Below are 17,521 nucleotides of genomic sequence, written 5' to 3'. Positions count from 1 at the left end.
CCCTTTTCATCATCAGCTTTTGTCATGTACTGCACCAATCTGCCAATCACACCCCGCAACTGTATCCACCGATCACTTGCCAGGCTTTGACCCACCCTCATCTCTTTTCCAGCTATTACCCCCCCCCCCCCAACTGCAATCAGTCTGAAGAACCATCTCCACCCAAAACATTGCATATCGATTCCCTCCACAGATGCTGCCTGACCTGCTGAGTTCCTCCAGCACTTTATTTTCGCTCAAGATTGCAGCATCTGCAGTTCCTTATGTCTCCTTTGATACTTTGCTGTCCACTCCCTAACCTGCATCATGCACCCAAATCTCCTGCCTATGCAGATCTATACTGATTCCAGATTAAGGAACACCTTAATTATGAAGCTGTAGTCCTTATTTTTAAATCCTTCCATAACTCAAATTTCCTCCAGTTATGCAGCCTTCAAAGTTATTTGCAGTCCTACAATTTGGGCCTTTTGAACCCTAATTTTAAATTGGTCTTCCATTCAGCCTCAAGTTTCAGAGCTCTTCATAGCTGAATTCCACTACTAAACAGCTTCATTTCTACTTTAAATACTCTAAACATTCTTTAGATTACCTTAAATATCTCCTTGCGTGGCTCAGTATTTTGATTTTGCTCCTATGAAGCATCTTGCATATTTATATCAATGTGCAGATCCATGTTGTTGCATTTGGTTTCATAAGTGTGGCATGATACCTGTCTGACACTGAATGGGCATTGAATAATAGTACATCGTGATCCCACCCATTTTTGGGTGTCCATTCAATTTTACAGCATCGCGCAGAGATCTCACATTAATTAGGTGAAATCAAAACGTTGGTCAAAATCTTGACCAATAGGCAATGTTGACAAAAACTTGGAGCTACCATATACTAGACCCTTGACTTACTCTATCATATGCCAAAGTTAGTGCACGCTTGCACCTGATTGATCTCCATTTTGTACTAATGAAGTGTTCCCATAAAGTTAAACCAGATTTCTGCCTAGGATGTTAACAAAGCCTATCACTGCAATCACCTCTTGCTCAGAGAAGATAGATTCCCACTTGGATGCATCAAGCTCCAACAATCTCATGCACTATAAGTACCATTCCATCCATATCCACGTTGAGCTTTTTGTCATGAACACCAATTCCATTTGCCAGTAATAGGTCTGTATCGTTCTATACCTTGACTATTCAAGTGCCTGTTGAAATATCTTCTTGCTCTGTTTGTTTGATGCTTAACTTCTGATTGGCTTTCGCAAATCACTCAGTCATGTTAAACCACTGCATTTGAAGCTTAGGATCAGTTTTAATGCAGAATTAGGATGGACAATAAATATTAAGGTTAAGATTGAAAGTGTTGGTTGTGGGAGGGTGTATCGTCTTGGGTGTCTCCTCCTGATTACTTTGCAAATGTATGTGTGGTTGTGCGATGAGGAATGGATATTGGGAAAGCAGTTTAAAAATCAAACTAATGACAGTACAGAAGATATAATTTGGAACTTTGGAATATTTGTTAGCTTCACCAGTTTCCATTTAAATTTCTTAGTTGTGTTCATCCACACACTAGTAAAGGGGCATGGCAAAGGGGAGTGAATTGAAAAATGTGCTGGAGAAAGAACACGCTTTACCAGTATATGCATGGAAATAATTTCTAGGTTACTGAGTAATGTTACTAGGGTCCAAAATGAATACAATAGACAATAAGTGCAGGAGGAGCCAGCACCGCCATTCAATGTGATCATGGTTGATCACACCCAATCAGTACCCCGTTCCTGCCTTCTCCCCATATCCCCTGACTCCGCTACCTTTAAGAGCTCTATCTAGCTCTCTCTTGAAAGTATCCAGAGAACCGGCCTCCAACGCCCTCTGAGGCAGAGAATTCCACAGACTCACAACTCTCTGTGTGAAAAAGTGTTTCCTCGTCTCCATTCTAAATGGCTTACCCCTTATTCTTAAACTGTGACCCCCTGGTTCTGGAATCCCCCAGCATTGGGAACATGTTTCCTGCCTCTAGCATGTCTAAACCCTTAATAATCTTATATGTTTCAATAAGATATCCTCTCATCCTTCTAAACTCCAGAGTATACAAGCCCAGCCGCTCCATATGACAGTCCCGCCATCCCGGGGATTAACCTTGTAAACCTACGCTGCACTCCCTCAATAGCAAGATAGATAGATAGATAGATTAACTTTAATTGTCATTCAGGTATACACATAGACACAGTGCACATTGAACGAAATTTCGTTGCATTGACTCTTCAAAGTAGCAGCAGAATATAACATTTATATCAAGCGATCAGTAAAAGTGCTTAGTGTGTCCATAAAAAGTGCTTCATGTGCGTAGTTCTGTAAAATAGATATGTAGGAAAGTTTTTTAAAGTGGCAATGTATAAGAAAGTTCTAGCATCGGTTTGATTGTGAGTTCAATAGTCTTATGGCCTGGGGGATGAAACTGTTGCAGAACCTGGTTGTCCCGCTCTTCATGCTGCGGTACCTCCTCCCAGAGTTCAGCAGTGTAAACAGTCCATATTGTGGGTGTGGGGGATCCAAGAATGTCCTTCCTCAAATTAGGGGACCAAAACTGCACATAATACTCCAGGTGTTGTCTCACTAGGGCCCTATACAACTGCAGAAGGGCCTCCTTGGTCCTATACTCAACTCCTCTCGTTAAGAAGGTCAACATGCCATTCGCTTTCTTCACTGCCTGCTGTACCTGCATGCTTACTTTCATTGACTGACAAACAAGCACCCCCAGATCCTGTTATACTTCTCCTTTTCCCAACTTGACACCATTTAGATAGTAATCTGCCTTCCTGTTTTTGCTACCAAAGTGGATAACCTCACATTTATCCACATTAAACTGCATCTGCCATGCATCTGCCCACCCACCCAACCTGTCAAAGTCACCCTGCATTCTCATAGCATCCTCCTCACAGTTCACACTGCCACCCAGCTTTGTATCATCTGCAAATTTGCTAATGTTACTTTGAATCCCTTCATCTAAATCATTGATGTATATTGTAAATAGCTGCAGTCCCAGCACTGAGCCTTGCAGTACCCACTAGTCACTACCTGCCATTCTGAAAGGGACCCGTTAATCCCACTCTTTGTTTCCTGTCTGCCAACCAATTTTCTCTCCATGTCAGCACTCTACCCCCAATACCATGTGCCCTAATTTTGTCCACTAATTTCCTATGTGGGACCTTATCAGATGCTTTCTGAAAGTCCAGGTACACAACATCCACTGGCTCTCCCATGTCCATTTTCCTAGTTACATGCTCAAAAAATTCAAGAAGATTAGTCAAGCATAATTTCCCCTTCGTAAATCCATGCTGACTTGGAACGATCCTGTTACTGCTATCCAAATGTGCCGCTTTCATCTTTTATAATTGACTCCAGCATCTTCCCCACCACCGATGTCGGGCTAACTGGTCTATAATTCCCTGTTTTCTCTCTCCCGCCTTTCTTAAAAAGTGGGGTAACATTAGCTACCCTCCAATCCACAGGAACTGATCCTGAATCTATAGAACAATGGAAAATTATCACCAATGCATTCACGATTTCTAGAGCCACTTCCTTAAGTACCCTGGGATGCAGACCATCAGGCCCTGGGGATATATCAGCCTTCAGTCCCATCAGTTTACCTAACACCATTTCCAGCCAAATGTGGATTTCCTTCAGTTCCTCCGTCACCCCAGATCCTCTGGCCACTAGTTCATCAGGAAGATTGTTTGTGTCCTCCTTAGTGAAGACGGATCCAAAGTACCTGTTCAACTCACCTGCCATTTCCTTGTTCCCCATAATAAATTCACCTTTTCCAGTCTTCAAGGGTCCAACTTTAGTCTTAACAATTTTTTTCTTCTTCATATACCTAAAGAAGCTTTTACTATCCTCCTTTATATTTTTGGCTCGCTTATCTTTATACCTCATCTTTTCTCCCCGTATTGCCTTTTTAGTTATCTTCTGTTGCTCCTTAAACATTACCCAATCGTCTTGCTTCCAGCTCATCTTTGCTACGTTGTACTTCTATTCTTTTATTTTTATATTGTCCCTGACGCCTCTTGAAAGCCACGGTCGCCCCTTACTCCCCTTGGAATCTTTCTTCCTCTTTGGAATGAACTGATCCTGCACCTTCTGTATTATTCCCAGAAACACCTGCCATTGTTGTTCCACATGCTAGGGCATCTTTCCAGTCAACTTTGGCCAGCTCTTCCCTCATGGCTCCATAGTCCCCTTTATTCAACTGTAACACTGACACCTCTGATTTACCCTTCTCCCTCTCCAATTGTAGATTAAACTTGACCATATTATGGTCACTACCTCCTAATGGCTCCTTAACCTCATGTTCCTTTATCAAATCCGGTTCATTACTGATACCAAGATAGGGGGTGTTGTGGATAATGAAGAGGTTTTCCAAAGTCTACAGAGTGATTTAGGCCATTTGGAAAAATGGGCTGAAAGATGGCAGATGGAGTTTAATGCTGATAAATGTGAGGTGCTACACCTTGGCAGGACAAATCAAAATAGGACGTACATGGTAAATGGTAGGGAATTGAAGAATACAGTTGAACAGAGGGATCTGGGAATAACCGTGCATAGTTCCTTGAAGGTGGAATCTCATATAGATAGGGTGGTAAAGAAAGCTTTTGGTATGCTAGCCTTTATAAATCAGAGCATTGAGTAGAGACGCTGGGATGTAATGTTAAAATTGTACAAGGCATTGGTGAGACCAAATCTGGAGTATGGTGTACAATTTTGGTCGCCCAATTATAGGAAGGATGTCAACAAAATAGAGAGAGTACAGAGGAGATTTACTAGAATGTTGCCTGGGTTTCAACAACTAAGTTACAGAGATAGGTTGAATAAGTTAGGTCTTTATTCTCTGGAGCGCAGAAGGTTAAGGGGGGACTTGATAGAGGTCTTTAAAATGATGAGAGGGATAGACAGAGTTGATGTGGACAAGCTTTTCCCTTTGAGAATAGGGAAGATTCAAACAAGAGGACATGACTTCAGAATTAAGGGACAGAAGTTTAGGGGTAACATGAGGGGGAACTTCTTTACTCAGAGAGTGGTAGCGGTGTGGAATGAGCTTCCAGTGGAAGTGGTGGCGGCAGGTTCGTTGGTATCATTTAAAAATAAAGTGGATAGGCATATGGATGAGAAGGGAATGGAGGGTTATGGTATGAGTGCAGGCAGGTGGGACTAAGGGAAAAAAGTTGTTCGGCACGGACTTGTAGGGCCGAGATGGCCTGTTTCCGTGCTGTAATTGTTATATGGTTATATGGTTATTACATAACACTAAATCCAGAATTGTCTTCTCCCTGGTAGATTCCAATACAAGCTGCTCTAAGAATCAATCACGGAGGCACTCCACAAACTCCCTTTCTTGCGGTCCAGTACGACATTCCCGGGTATGGCGACATTCCCGGATATGGCAACATACCCACGTATGACGACATACCCGGATATGACGACATACCCAGGCTACCTGCATGTTGAAATCTCCCATTACAACCGTAGCTTTACCTTTACTACATGCCATTTTTAATTCCTGATTCAACTTGCACCCTATATCCTAGCTACTGTTTGGAGGCCTGTAGATAAGTCCGATTAGGTTCTTTTTATCCTTACAATTCCTTAGTTCTATCCATACTGACTCCTCATCTCCTGTTTCAATGTCACCCCTTGCAAGGGACTGAATTTCATTCCTCACCAACAGAGCTACCCACCCCCTCTGCCCACCTGTCTGTCTTTTCAATAGTTATACCCTTGAATATTCAGTTCCCAGTCCTGGCCCTCTTGTAGCCTTGTCTCTGTAATTCCCACAACATCATACTTGCCAATTTCTAACTGAGCCTCAAGCTCGTACACTTTATTTCTTATACTTCACACATTCATATACAACACTTTGACCTCGGTATTCACCTCCCTTCTCGCACCGCTCGCAATTGGACCTGACCTCACTCTCTTATACCTTCTCGAAGTTTCCATCCCAGTAATTCGGGAGTCTTTTGTAACTTTTCCTGTACTCACTTCCCATTCAACTCCATCTTTATACTCCCAATTGCAGAACCTCCTTCCTCTTTTTACCCTTACAATTCCTTAGTTCCATCCATATTGACTCCACACCACCTGTTTCAATGTTGCAGAACGTCCTTCCTCTTCTTCCCAATGTCGTTTGTGCCCACGTGCACAACTGCTGCGGCTGTTCACCTTCCCTCGCGAGGATGTTTTGAATTTGGTTCATGACATCTTGAACCCTGGCACCAGGGTGGTAAAAGACCATCCTTGCATCTCGCCTGCCGCCACAGAATCTCCAGTCCGCTCCTCGGACAGTGGAGTCATCCACCACTGTGGCTCTGTCCGACGCTGGGCGAGTCCCATCTGTAGGATTGGAGCCACCGATGTGTCCGCCGTTTGGACTGGAAGTGTCGTCTCCCCCGACAGTTCCCAAGAGGACGTACCTGTTTTCATTAGGCACCTGGGTCTCCTGCACTCCACGGTTACCACCCTTTCTCTCAGTCACACACCTTTGTTTTTCGCGTATCCTTGGCGTGACAACCTCACTGTAGGTCATGTCCAGGAAACTCTCGTTATCCCGGATGGCCCTGAGGTCGTCCAGCTGCTTCTCCAGTGCCCCAACATGGTCCTTCAGGAGCTGAACCTGGACACATTGAAAAGGGTTTAGTTCCAGGCGGGTTCTGCAGGTAGAAACATACAGATAGGAAGACATTTGTTGAAGATACTCTGACTTGACTGTATGGGAAATATGCAAGCAAGATGGCAAAAAAAAGAAAGTTGCAGATGAGGCTAATGTTGTTTTCTATGCCAAATGGCTGCAAACATTAAAGTAGGTTAATGCACTAACAATTTTTTTAATTTATAATTGGTATTGACGTATTTGGTCTTTTCAGATTTTAATTCATCCATTTCTAGGTGTCATTAAATATAACAATAGTACTTATTTATGAAGGTACACAAAAATGCTGGAGAAACTCAGCGGGTGCAGCTGCATCTATGGAGCGAAGGAAATAGGCAACGTTTCGGGCCGAAACCCTGATCAGTCTGAAGAAGGGTTTCTACCCGAAACATTGCCTATTTCCTTCACTCCATAGATGCTGCTGCACCCGCTGAGTTTCTCCAGCAATTTTGTGTACCTTCGATTTTCCAGCATCTGCAGTTCCTTCTTAAGTACTTATTTATGAAATGGCCCTTAAACCATTTTTGGGGAAAAAAACACAATTTTGCTTACATAAGTGTGACAGCATTTCAAAGTAATTAATTGGCTCTGTTTTAAAGGGTGACCCGAGTATGTGATCGATACTATCTAAATGAAAATTTGTTCTTCATTAGAATTAGTGACATAAGGAACTGCAGGTGCTGGTTTGTAATTTAAAAAAACAACAAAGTGCTGGAGTAACTCAGCAGGTTAGGCAGCTTTGGCTGGGAACATATCTGAAGAAGGCAGATGCTGTGTGACCCGCTGAGTTACTCCAGCACTGTTTTTTATCCATTAGAAATAAATTTAATAACTGAGGAGGTTTTAACATGTAATAATTTTTGCAAGGAATAAACTGATTTATTTTTAAATCCTGCAGTTACTGATTCTTGGTGAACCACATCAATACAGGGTGGCTGTGAATAAACAACATTTCACTCAGTTCGCACATCGGTCTAAGAATTTGAGCCAAGTGACCAATGTCAATATCTACGGTGATATTACGCTACATAAGATGGTTATGATGTAAATCTGGAAACTATTTTAATGTAACTTCTAACACTTCAACATAGGCAAACACTGGCACATCTTACTAGTGCCTCTGAATCCATTTCAGAATAAATTAAATCATAAAAGACCGTTTAGCCAATCAACTTATTGGCAGTGCCACATGATCCATATTGTCACATCCCACTCTTTGCTTCTTACCTACCTTTCAATATGTTTTTTTAATCAGTGCTTAATCGCTTTTGAATAATTCATTATCTATTAATGAAGTGAGTTCTTCATCACTAAGAATTGTTTCTCAACCTTTACTTTTCGTATGGGTTGAATTATGTGTCCTTTTGAATAAGACAATTATTATTTAACTTTATTTTAACCTTCAGTTTTGAAAACACCTACTAAAATCTAACCCTATAGAGGAAATCCCTCTGCTTTCTCAAATCTCCCTTCATAGCTATAATTTCTTATCTGTGGAAACTTTATGGAGAATTTATGCTGTATGTCTTCTGCACTTTCATATCTTAGCAGGCTTTACAACTACACACAGCATTCCAACTCCACTGTAACTACGGACATTGTTATTCATCAAATGACAGCAGCCATTGCTCAGTACAACAAAATGTTCTTCCCCAAAATATCTGCATCTTTATAACTTCAATTACCCCATTGTCAAATTTGGTGAATGTACATTAGAATCCACCAAATGTTATCAATAACAAAACATTTAAGTGCAAGAAAATGTAGTTGCGGAATGTTATCATGTGTAAAGTGACTGAGCCTTATCTGCTTCCAAATGTAATGACAATTACCAAAATAACCTGTATACAGTGATATTTTATTTGAATAAACCCACTGTGTGAAAAATCTGTTTGGGCCTGAATGGGTGAACCCTTTATCAAGATGGTGTACATGCTGCAGTCAGATGGCGCCGATGTGGAAATGATTGAGAGCTTCAAGTTCCGAAGCATAAATAAAGTATCAAATGGTTCGATCAATAATTGTGTAATGATGAAAGACACAAAGTGCTGGAGTAACTCAGCAGGTCAGGCAGCCTCTCTGGAGAGAACAGATAGGGGGCGTTTTGTTTGAGACCCACCACTGATTGTATCATGTACCTGACTGCCACAAAGTCAAAACTCGCAGCGGTACCGGGAGATGCAGTGCCAACGTTCATCGTTTCCCTGGTCTCTGAGGCTTGGACCACTAAAGCTGTCATCGACTGCACTACCATCCCAGATGCTTCCAGATCAGTTCTACTGACAACCACCCCAGCTGCTGACCCCACCCTCAGCCCACACAACCTCCCTGGCCACATCCAAGCCAGACCTACCGACCCTCGCTGCCTGGCCAGGTTGGCGATGCGGGCCGGCACCACCTCCAGGTCGGACCTATTGCCGCTGCCATCGGCCCATAGTTTCCTCGGCTACTTCCAGGCTATGCCCTTGCTGCCGTCACCGCCGATCCTTACCTGCACACCTGTGGTCCATGACAAATGACTCCACAAATCCTCGCATCTTCCCCCACCCCCCGGACACCAGCAGGCCGGAGCCGTTGTCTCATCTGAATTCCAGTTCCAGTCTCGACCAAGGGTCTGAAGAAGGGACTTGACCCGAAATGTCACCTATCCATGTTCTCCAGAGATGCTGCCCGACTGCTGAGTTACTCCAGCACTTTGTGCATTAACCAACATCTGCAGTTCTTTGTTTCCATGTCTTGTGCAATGATACTCTATTACATGGTAATCCCTTACTCGGTTATAATGGGCATCACAGATGTGAGGCTTGCAGGCCCTGGCTTCTGCCTTCTCTCTACTTCCTTTCCTAAACAAAGGAACACTTTGGCCAATCTCCAGTCCTGCAGGACCTCATCTGTTGCTGGAGAAGACACAAAGATCCTCGTCAAGGTCCCCACAATCTCTCTTGCCTCCCTCGATAACCTAGGATATATCCCATCAGGTCCTTGTTACTTATCCACCTAATGTTTTTTGGCATAGTGTCATAGCGGTAGAGTTGCTGCCTTACAGTGCCAGACACCTGGGTTTGATCCTAATTACAGGCGCTGTCTATATGGAGTTTGTACGTTCTCTCTGTGATGGCGTGGGTTTCCTCCCACAGTCCAAAGACGTACAGGTTTGTCGGTTAGTTGGCTTTGGCTAAAATTGTCCCTTGTAGCAGGATAATGATCGGGGTGATTGGCTGGTTCCTGTTCTGTATCTCAAGTCTAAGGTAAAGTCCTTCTCCTTGGTGAGTATAGATGCAAAGTACACATTTAGTACCGCACCTACATCCTGCGACTCCAAGCAGAAAGTCCATCCTTTATCTTTGAACAGTCCTACCGTTTCCCTGATCATCTTATTTTTAACGTTTGTATAAAAAGCCTTGGGATTTTCCTTAATCCGTCTCGTCAAAGATATTTCAAGATAAACACGCACCCGCTGAGTTTCTCAAGCATTTTTATTTACCTTCGATTTTCCAGCATCTGCAGTTCCTTCTTGGACATATTTCATGGCCCGTTTCGGTCTGTTTGAGTTCTTTCCTATGCTTTATATTCCTCATAAGCTCTGTCTGATGCCACTTTCTTCAAGCTGACATATGCTTCCTTTTTCTTCCTGACCAAGTTTACAACCTCCTTGGTTATCCACAGTTCCCTATCCTTGTTGTTCTCATTACTCTTTATTCTGGAACATGCTGATCCAACACATTGATCAGCTGGCCTTTAAACGACTTCCACATGTTATCTGTGGACTTACCCAATAACAACGCATGGAACCATCTTAACCTGCAGGATGTAAGACTGAGACAACTAAGTATAAGACCCAGAAACTCTACCTCCATGGATGACAAGGGCATAATACATACAGGAACACTTTCCTTACCAATCACAAATAATTCTGACAGGAAATATATCATCATTCATCATTGGGAATGAGTCTTGAAATCACTACCCCCAACTCTGGGAGTACTCTATCTGATGAATGCAACAGTTCAAGATAGCTCACCATTATCTTTTCACAGGTGATTAAGGGTAAGCAATCCTGTCCATCCTAGCAACACCCACATTCCAGAAATGAATTAAAGAAGGCACTCCGGATGTTGGAGCCCACCTTTCTTTTAACTGATACTGGTGAACGATGGACACCTACTGGATGACTTGTGTAGCTTGCTATGAATTTTCAAATATTGATGACTTGAGTAGCTTGCTATGAATTTTCAAATATCGGGCTATTGTGGTTGTCAGGTAAGTGGTTAAAGGTGAAGGCTGCTTGAGGGTGTAGGGAGTATTTGTTCCTTTCCCATAGCTGACTTTGTCGGCCGGCATCTCGGCCACCCCCAAGGCCGTAACCTCTGTCGGTCTGACAAAACGGGTAATCCAGAAAGGCTCTGGAACCCAGGGTGCCAGAAATTCAGTGGTGGAACTGTATTAAGATTTGCTGAATGTTTTAAGAGAAGGCTAGCTGAGGCAAAAGTAAAGTTGGGTGTTGTTACAGAGTACAGACACATAGAGTAAAAGCAAGTTATTTAAAGCTGAGTAATTCTCTATCTCAGTCCCATTCTGATTTTTCTGTATTTGGAATCCTGCATTGTTGCAATGATTCCCAACTTAAACTGAAGAAAAAACATCTCATCTTCCATCTGAGCGCTTTGCAGCCAACCAAGTTCAAGCCTTCCAAGTCTCTCCTACTCCAACTTCACCTCCACCTTCTCTCTCTTGTACATTAATGGTCTGAATGTTATTGGAAGGAATTCTGAGGAGCAAGATTTCTTTACATATGGGAAGGCAAGGATTGATTAGGGATAGTCAACATGGCTTTGTGAATGGAATTAACATCGCAAACACAGAGTTGTTTGAAGAAGTGACCGAGGATGACGGAGGGCAAAACAGCAGATATTGTATTCATGGACTTCAGGAATGCGTTTGATAAAGCCCTGCATGATAGGCTGGGCAGAAAGTTAGAACGCATGGGATACAGTGTGTTAGCAATTTGTATACAAAATTGGCATTGATAGAAGCAGAGTTGGGTCGGTGGATGTTGTTTTTTAGATTGCAAGCCTGTGACCACTGGCGTGCCGCAGGGATCATTATTTGTTCCTCTGTTGTTTGTCATATATGTTAATGATTACATTGGAGGGTTTGAGTAATAAGTAGAGATTGAATAGGCTAGATCTGTTTTCCCTGGAACAAAGGAGGCTGAGGGGTGATATTATAGAAGTATGTGGAATTATGATATGCATAGTTAGGATATATAGCCAGAGTTTATTTCCCATGGAAGTCATAGCTAAAAGTAGAGGGTAAAGTTTTAAGGTAAGAGGATGGAATCAACCAGAACCAGAAAGAGTCTTTGAGAAGTATATTTTCGCACAAAAAGTTGCTGGTGTTTGAAATGAGGTGGTGGGGGCAGGAAAAGAAACAAGTTTTAAGACACATCTTGACAGGCACATGAATGAACAAGACATCGAGGGATATGGAATTAAGTGGGATTAGTACAGATTGGCATGGTGATCAACATAGACATGGTAGGCCGAAGGGGCTGTTTATATGCAGTATAACAGAGCTGCCAACTCACGCATTGAGAGTGAGAATCACACATTTCGCCCAATTCTCACGCTGATCACAGAATTTCTCACGCTCTGTCATGAGAAATTCTGTGATCAGCGAGAACTTCAAAACTAATATCAACTGCATGGGTCGTGGGTGTTGGAGAGCCGGGACAGAGGGAGGGATGGATGCTGAAGCAGCGACGGGGGCAGCCGAGGTTGGCGAGTGTTTTGCAGGCTGACGAGTCGCTCGCTGCAGCTCCGGCCATGGAACGGCCTCAGTGTAAAGTCCTGGGACCGTCGGAAGTGTTGTGCTGCTGCCGTGAGAGTCTCTCTGCCGAATTTGCCCTGGTGACTGGCATGGACCAGGCTGCGGCTCAGTGCATCCTGGAGGACAACCAGTTGCTGCTGGAAGTAGGTACCAAGCACTGGGTAGAAACGGTGGAAGATAGTGGCCGTTAAATGGGGGTGGCACACCCTCCCCCCCACTCGGTTGATCCACTCCCCCGCCAGGTACCCCCAAGTCCAGTGATCGCTCAGCCCCCCCCCACTTTCAAAACACTCCGCGGCCCCTGGTTCAGATGGAGAGTACTGCCAGATGTGAACGGGGAACTGAGGCCAGTTGTCCGTGATGTCTGGATCCCAATGCTCAGCGCTTCGTGTTTCGGAGTTGGCTAACCTTATTGATTTGTAATTAGTTGACAAAACCTTAATTTATTAATCCGGAATATCCAAGGGGATGGGATAAGAGTAATATTAAGATAATCCACTATCTTCTCCGCAATTTAAGATTATCTTTGTATCTCTTTCCCTGGTCTCATGGAGGATCTTTGGTCTACTGTTTTCTGTTTTTAATTTGTGTCACTGTGATGTCTTTAATTACTTGTTTTATTCCGATTATATGTTTTATTTCGATTACTATGTAAGGTGTCCTTGAGATGTATGAAAGGCGCCCATTAAATAAAATTTATTATTATTATTACTTCTGTTTTTTATCTGTGTCTATCTGTTTTTCTTTCCACAGATGCCTCATGACCTGTTGAATGTTGCCAATTTTTGGTAATTTTGAGACAGTTGAGAAGATGAGAGAGATAGTGCAGATGGTCACTTAATTAGTGGATGAAGTAACTGAGGAGTTGCACATAAATGAGAAATAAGGAGAGGCCAAAGAAAGATACTTGGGGATACCTGAAGTAACAATATGAGAGCAGGAAATGAAGCTTTAGCAGGTCTCTGATAATGAATGGTTAGACAAAAATGAAATAAGATAAATGCTGATTTACCGACCTGGAAGAAGATTGAAAGCAGGACGGTATTGTTATGTCAAAAATTGCCAACAGGTTAAACAGGATGAGAATAAATAATTTATTAAATTATCTGTGTCACTGTTACATTCATGACTTTAACTGTGTTTTTGCATGTGACTGAATGTAAGGGAGAGATGCAAAATAATTGGAGTGTTCTATTTCAGGAAGTGGCATTGATTCATGTTATTCATGCACCAAAAAAGAGGGGAAATATGTGCAAAACTGATGCAAAGAACGTTCAATGTATTCCACAAATTGGCAGACGCTGCTCAAATCTTTGTTACTCTACCTGTCATTTCTTATTAAACCCTCCTTAGCCACTTCCTCTGGCAACTCGAATGAGCTGGCAGAGGAAGTGGTTGGGGCGGGTACATTAATAACATTTAAAAGACAGATACTTGGATAGGAAAAGTTTAGAGGAATTTGAGTCAAACGCAGGCAACTAGGATTTGCTGAGATGAAGGAGTATTTATTCAGTGTGGTAACATTCAGCCAAGCCGAAGAGATTGTATAACAAGAAGATAGACACAAAAAGCAGGAGTAACTCAGTGGGACAGGCAGCATCTCTGGAAGAAAGGAACGGGTGATGTTTCGGGTCGAGACCCTTCTTCAGAATGGTGCAGGATTGGTTGCACCTCTCTTGAAGGAAGACAGAGGCTGAAGGTGTCCACAGTGAATGGAGACAATCAAAGTGAGTCGTGTCAGCAGGACATATTTCTGAAGATCTTTCCTGAACCCAGCACACTGAAGGAATTATAAGGAGAGCACAAGAAAAGTAAGGTGACGTGCCTCAATGACTATCGACCAGTGGCACTAACGTCCGTGGTGATGAAGTGCTTTGAAGGGTTGGTTATGGGGCATATCAACTCCTACCTCAACAAGAACCTCGTCAATGGAAGATGCAATCACACTGGCTCTCCACTCCGCACTGGACCACTTGGACAATAAAAACACTTAGGTCAGACTGTTGTTTATAGACTGCAGCCATCATCCCCTCCACGCTGGTTACCACAGGTTCCTCTTCCACACCCTGCACCTCCTCGCCCTGGCCCACGGACACTAAGTGGTGGTCGATGTTGCCTTCCGGTTGCGAGGGGGGCCTCGGTGGGGGAGCCTCTACGCAGGGATTCCTCCCCTCTACATCGGGGACCTGGGGTGGAGGGTACTGCACCGAGGAGTCCCGTGCGACCTGTTTCTCTCGCGGTTCACAGACTCGCCAGCCGCCTGCCATTTTGCAGGCTGGAAGAGTCTGTGTGCCATGTGAAAATAGAGTGTGTGAGGCTGCAGCGCCTGTTCCATTATCTAATGGAGCTGCTCCTTGCCTTCTGGCTGCACTTCTAACCCACCATCCTCATCTTTAGACACCCTGTGCGTAGGGGAGAGGGTAGGGCCAATGATCTTCTGGTTGGGTTGCTCCTGGGCATGGCCAAGCTGGCCATCCGCGAGTCACAGTGCCAGGCGGAAGAGGGCTCTGCCCGAGCCAGATGTTTGCCCCTTCTCCGGGGTTACGACGCGCCCGGGTGGGGTTAGAAAGGGACTATGGGCTGTCCACGGGCACCCTGGGGGATTTCTGGGACCGCTGGGCACCGAGGGGGTCCCAGAATGTATCCTGGACAAGGATTGCAATATAGTTGTTCAGTAGTGTACTTAGCATATTTGTTTGTCTTGTATTATGGTGGTGGGTTCTGTTTTGTTTTGTTGTATTGTAAATACTATTTTAATATTTGAATAAATATTTTTGATTTAAAAAAAAAATGCTGATTACATAGAAAATAGGTGCAGGAGAAGGCCATTCCTGCACCGCCATTCAATATGATCATGGCTGATCATCCAACTCAGTATCCTGTACCTGCCTTCTCTCCATACCCCCTGATCCCTTTAGCCACAAGGGCCACATCTAACTCCCTCTTAAATATAGCCAATGAACTGGCCTCAACTACCTTCTGTGGCAGAGAATTCCACAGATTCACCACTCTCTGTGTGAAAAATGTTTTTCTCATCTCGGTCCTAAAAGACTTCCCCCTTATCCTTAAACTGTGACCCCTCACGGTTGCTCACTGAACTGGGTCTCTGCGCATCCCTCTGCAAATGGATCCTCGACTTCCTCATCCACAGACCACTGTCTGTTCAAATTGGCAGAAATACTTAATCCTCAGTAACAATCAGTATGGGACCACCTCAAGCAGGCACGGAAATCGCTATCAAAACATGGGGTGGGGGACACAATTTCTTGGCACGCACACATACACGAGGCTTCAGCCGTGGGCCCTATGGACGGTAATTAGTGACAGGTGCCGGCAGTCGCCGAAAAAATTGCGTAAGGCCCACAGCCAGCGCGGAGAAGCAGCGCTAAATGCGGCTCAACTCTGCCTGTCACGCCGGGTTAACCTACAGCCCTGCTTGGACTGACGGGACACCAGTCCGGAGCCGTGGAGCTAGCGCTGCTTCTCTGCGCTGGCTGTAAACCTGGGCCGTCGTTGGCAGGCAGAGTTGACAAGCAGAGTTGAGCTGGTTTTAGCGCTGCTTCTCTGCGCTGGCTGTGAGCCTGGGGGCGCCGCTCCCGCTCCCGACGTTTCTTGCCACCCCCGGACGTGGTGGGGGGGACTCGGGTGGGGACGGGGTGCGGCAGTGATTGCAGCGCCGGTGACCCGGGATCGATCCTGGCTGCGGATGAGGCGCAGGTCTGTGTCCAGGGCTGTGACCTGGGCATGCAATTCAAGCTCCACTCTGATCTTTGCTCCACGGACGTCTCCCTCCTCCAATCACTGCGCTCTATCATCAGTCCAACCCCCCCTAATTCCGCCTCTGACCGACACCTCCCTCCTCCAATCATCGCGCTGATCATGATTATTTTCTCTGGAGCTTTAAAGGCGGAGGAAACCTGATAGAAGTACATCAAATTATGAGAGAGTAGGCAAAACGTTTTATCTGGGTAGTAATGTCAAAGACTATAACAGCTTATTTCCCTCCATTATCAGGCGTCCGTGAAACGTGGTCTGTCCAATCGCTCCACAGATGATGCTTAACCCACTGAGTTACTCCAGCATTTTGTGTTGTCTCAAGATTCTAGCATCAGCAGTTCCTTGTGTCTCCATGTTCAATCAGTAACTTTCCCTAAAAATGATGAACGATATATAATCTGAATTGTTAATTCTGTTCTAAACTCACAGCTGAAGCCAGGAACTCGGCCGGTCAGGCAGCAGCTGACAGTCAAGGCGACGTTTCGAGTTGGGTCCTTTCTTTAGACTCAAATACTCAATGACAATGTATTTAAATCACACTGCCAAGCCAAGTCTCCGCTCGGTCCACTAGTTTGAGAACTCCATCTCCGAGGGGGAAGTGAACGCATTTAGTTTTAAACCGTAAGAGTTGAGAGGAACAATCGGCAGCCTGCAGTCAGTCAGTCAGTCTGAAGGACAGTCGCAAACAGAGATCCTCTATAATCTTTGGCCGCAAGTGAGCGAGTGAGCGAGCGCCTCCAAAGATCCTATAGCGGAGCAAGATAGGCCACTGCTGCCAAATGCAATGGGCTGACGTGAAGTAGCTACGGAGCGGAACGTGGGCATTTTTGTCGTCCATTTCAGTAACCGGAACCTACCCGACTCGCAGTGTAATCAACGTTGCGGGGGAACAGTTTGTGTGTGTGATGTAGGGTTAGATTCATAATTTTGTTAGTACTTTTTAAAGAATAAAATGTTTATAAAATTTGACTCTGGTAATTTTCTTTTTTTTAATGTTTTTTAAATCATTTCTTTTTAAATGGCTCATATGCTGTGTTTGAGTTGATTTTGTATTACACTTGCACTCTGTAATTCATTCATCTAATCACACTGTTCACAACTGCAGCATTTGGGAAAATAATAGCAATATTAGGATATTGCTATATGAAGATATATAGCAATATGAAGATATTGCTATTACTAATATGAAGATATTGCTATATGAAGATATAATAGC

The 17,521-nt window shown here is 44.0% G+C and overlaps 1 protein-coding gene across 1 annotated transcript in view; it reads left to right on the top strand.

Annotated features, from left to right (window-relative positions):
• lgals3 (galectin 3) overlaps positions 1-17,521 on the top strand; it is a gene marked incomplete at its 5' end in the record, with an annotated part of 32,624 nt that overhangs the window by 13,142 nt on the left and 1,961 nt on the right. Inside the window, 2 exons of the mRNA XM_033026449.1 lie at positions 7,598-7,784; positions 16,499-16,504. Of these exons, the coding sequence (XP_032882340.1) occupies positions 7,598-7,747 (150 nt within the window). The remainder of the gene's footprint in view (positions 1-7,597; positions 7,785-16,498; positions 16,505-17,521) is intronic.

Source organism: Amblyraja radiata, chromosome 9 (genome assembly GCF_010909765.2).
Source record: "Amblyraja radiata isolate CabotCenter1 chromosome 9, sAmbRad1.1.pri, whole genome shotgun sequence".
Taxonomy (NCBI): Eukaryota; Metazoa; Chordata; class Chondrichthyes; order Rajiformes; family Rajidae; genus Amblyraja; species Amblyraja radiata.
This window is presented reverse-complemented; position numbering and strand designations above follow the sequence as displayed.